This window comes from Perognathus longimembris, chromosome 10 (genome assembly GCF_023159225.1).
Source record: "Perognathus longimembris pacificus isolate PPM17 chromosome 10, ASM2315922v1, whole genome shotgun sequence".
NCBI classification, from domain to species: Eukaryota; Metazoa; Chordata; class Mammalia; order Rodentia; family Heteromyidae; genus Perognathus; species Perognathus longimembris.
Window position 1 is genome coordinate 8,538,735 of NC_063170.1, and position 3,498 is coordinate 8,542,232.

The 3,498-nt window shown below is 51.7% G+C and overlaps 1 protein-coding gene across 1 annotated transcript in view; it reads left to right on the plus strand.

Annotated features, from left to right (window-relative positions):
- Ddx19b (DEAD-box helicase 19B) overlaps nt 1-3,498 on the plus strand; it is a 12,073-nt gene extending 8,575 nt beyond the window's left edge. The window contains 5 exon segments of the mRNA XM_048355136.1: nt 272-449; nt 978-1,215; nt 1,997-2,159; nt 2,571-2,762; nt 3,186-3,498. Coding sequence (XP_048211093.1) covers nt 272-449; nt 978-1,215; nt 1,997-2,159; nt 2,571-2,762; nt 3,186-3,247 — 833 coding nt within the window. The 3' untranslated portion in view covers nt 3,248-3,498.

Below are 3,498 nucleotides of genomic sequence, written 5' to 3' on the forward strand. Positions count from 1 at the left end.
AAGAAAGGAAAAAAAAATACAGTTAAAAAAAACACACCTAAAAACAACAAAGAAAGAAAAGAATGCCTTTGCAGATGTTTTTGTGTTCTTGTTCATGTCCTTGACGTAGTTTCCTGTTGCCAATTTTTCTTTGTAGTGGTATTCTAAGCTTTCCTTAAAATATAAATTCCAACCAAAAAATTATAAGCATTAAAAACAAAGCTCTAGGGTATCAGAAAGGAGAGCTGGCTTTGCCTTTGAAATACCCACAGAAAACATCTCATCTCTACAGTGGAAAGAGGTCAAAAGATCAGTGAGCAGATTGTCATTGGCACTCCGGGGACTGTCCTGGACTGGTGCTCCAAGCTCAAGTTCATTGACCCCAAGAAGATCAAGGTGTTTGTTCTGGATGAGGCAGACGTGATGATAGCTACTCAGGGCCACCAGGACCAAAGCATCCGCATCCAGAGGTAGGAAGAACTGGGGCCAGGAGGAACTTGAAACCCCTCCTCTCACTTCTGTTGGCTTCTGGTCCTTTCTGCAGCATGTGTTCAGTGGGCCGTTTGCCCATCAGCACTGGCAATACTCCCAGCCCGGTGCCACCCTGGCTGTGTGCTTCCTTCCCCTTCCTAAGATGGGCCTGCCCCCAGCCCTTTGTGCCTGTGAGGGCTATAAGCCAGGCAAGCCTGTGAGGGGAGGCTGGGCTGCTGTTCCTTCTGGTGAAGTCCTAGGGGTCATCCAAAGCGCGTGGAGGAGCCCGGCGCTGGTGGTTCGTGCCTGTAACCCTAGCTGCTCAGGAGGCTGAGACCTGAGGATCATGGTTCAAAGCCAGCCTGGGCAGACAAGTCCATGGGATTCTTATCTGCAGTAGCCACTAGAAACCTGGAAGTGGCGTTGTGGCTCAAAGTGAGAAAAGAGCTCAGGGACAGCACCTAGGCCCTGAGTTCAAGCCCCACCACCACCAAAAACAAAAGAGGTGCCTGGGTGTCACCTTGCAGGATGCTGCCCAAGAACTGCCAGATGCTGCTTTTCTCTGCCACTTTTGAAGACTCGGTGTGGCAGTTTGCCCAGAAGGTGGTCCCGGACCCCAATATTATCAAACTGAAGCGCGAAGAGGAGACGTTGGACACCATCAAGCAGTACTACGTCCTGTGCAATAACAGAGATGAGAAGTTCCAGGCCTTGTGCAACCTGTATGGGGCCATCACCATCGCTCAAGCCATGATCTTCTGCCATGTGAGTAGAGCTCTGCAGGCCTGCAGGGGCTGCCCTTCCTCAGCTTCTCCCCGCCCAGCCGCACCTGGCCGCATTCCTGTGTGGACAAGAAAGAAGTGTTCTGTGAGGAGGGAGCAGGCAGTGTCTTTAGTTGTTGTAGTCTCCTTCTATTTTGTTTTAACCTAATTTGAATTGGCATGCGTTAGTAGCTTGACAGAGCGCCATTGTAATGATCGCGTGCAGGTTTTGAACCAGCTATTTTTCCTACCTCTGTGCGGGTGTGTGTGTGTGTGTGTGTGTGTGTCTGTGTGTCTGTGTGTGTGTGTGTCTGTGTGTGTCTGTGTAGGTGTAGGTGTGTAGCTTGGTAATGGAGATTGAATTCAGGGCCCCAATCACTCAGCCTGATTGTTCATTGCTGATGCTCTACCACTTGAGCCATGCTTCCTGTTGAGCATTTTGTTCATGAATTGAACATGGAATCTCAGACTTTTTTGTCCAGGCCAACGTCAAACCACAGTCCTCTAGATCTCAGCCTCCGGAGTAGCCGGGGTTAGAGGCTTGAGCCACAGTGTATAGCTCCTTCTCTTTCATGTTTTATAGACTCAATAGCATATATAACAGTACAAATATGTGATTAAATAATATATATTAGCTAGTCTTTCAATCTTTAATATTTTTTAAAATTATTACCCAGGTGATGCAGATATATCAGACATATCAGGTTGATCATGTCTCTGATAGAATCTGCTAGATCAGATAGAGTCCTTTGGGTACCATCATTTCTTATTTTTTCGCCCTTCAGACCCGCAAAACTGCCAGCTGGCTGGCAGCAGAGCTCTCCAAAGAAGGGCACCAGGTGGCTCTGCTGAGTGGCGAGATGATGGTGGAGCAGAGGGCTGCCGTGATTGAGCGCTTCCGAGAAGGCAAAGAGAAAGTTCTAGTGACCACCAATGTGTGCGCCCGGGGTGAGCAGTGGTGTCCTGGTCTGCCTGGCTCCAGGAGGGAGGGGGCGGGGCTGGTGGGACATTCCTTTCTAGAAGAGGATGGGTCTTCCTGGGAGAGAACCCAGCAGAGATTCCAGGAGTGGCGCCCTGGTGCCAGTGGGCACCTAGGCTCTCAGTGCCGGCGCACAGTGCTCATCCTGGGCGCCACCAGTATTTAGCCGTGTGTCCACATGCGTGTGTCCAGCAGGCCTAGTTCACTTTCTACAGGCTTCTTTGTAAAACTCCTGCTCAAGTTCCGTCCTCTCTCTGGTTCTCCCCTGGGACTGAATGTGCCCCCTCTCTGGAGGCGGCCTGGCCCAGGCTCTCCGTCCCCTTGAAGTGGATGTGCGGGCTGAGGCCTCTGTCTCTGTCCTCCGCGCCCCCATCGTGCAGGGATCGATGTTGAACAAGTGTCTGTTGTCATCAACTTCGACCTTCCTGTGGACAAGGATGGGAACCCCGACAATGAGACCTACCTGCACCGGATCGGCCGCACCGGCCGCTTTGGCAAAAGAGGCCTGGCCGTGAACATGGTTGACAGCAAGCACAGCATGAACATCCTGAACAAAATCCAGGAGCATTTTAGTGAGTTGCTGGAGGGTGCCGTGCCTGGTGCGCTTTTCAGAGGGCTGGGATGGGTGGGTGGGTGTGGAGGGGAAGCGGGAGGCTTCCCCATGGCCCCCAGCAAGGCCCTTCTCCCTGCACACATCCTCGTGCATTCTCTCAGCTGGAGACTTGGGGCTCAGGGACTGGAATGGCCTTGCTGTGGGCCCAGGCTGTGGCCCGGAGCACTGACGCCTGGTGTCCGTGACCAGGGCCCCCGTGCCCTCTGCTCAGGCTCCGGAGGCCTTCCTTTAGGGTGAGGGAAGGAATTCTGCCACCCCAAGTGTGGCCGCTGCCTCGGCAAGGAAATGTGTCGTTTTTGTGCCCATTCTGTGGCTCTAGGTGACTTGTGCTGTGTCGCCCTAGTGACTCCACGTTGATTTCCCTTCCCGTGTTTTTCCCCAGATAAGAAGATAGAAAGATTGGATACGGATGACTTGGATGAGATTGAAAAGATAGCTAACTGAGACGCTCCACCAGTGAGTGGCTGGTGCTCACGCCCGGCGCTGCCCTGCCCAGGAGACCAGTGCTTTCATGGCATCGGCCTCGACAGGCACCAAAACGACAAAGGCACGAGTAGAGAAGCTACCTACCTCATTCACAATTACGTTTGGACTTGACGAAAATTTGGGCAAATGATGGGGGATGGTAGAATAATTGTTTACACAACTTTGGAAGATTAGGCATGAATACACAGAAATTTACTTTTTGCATATTA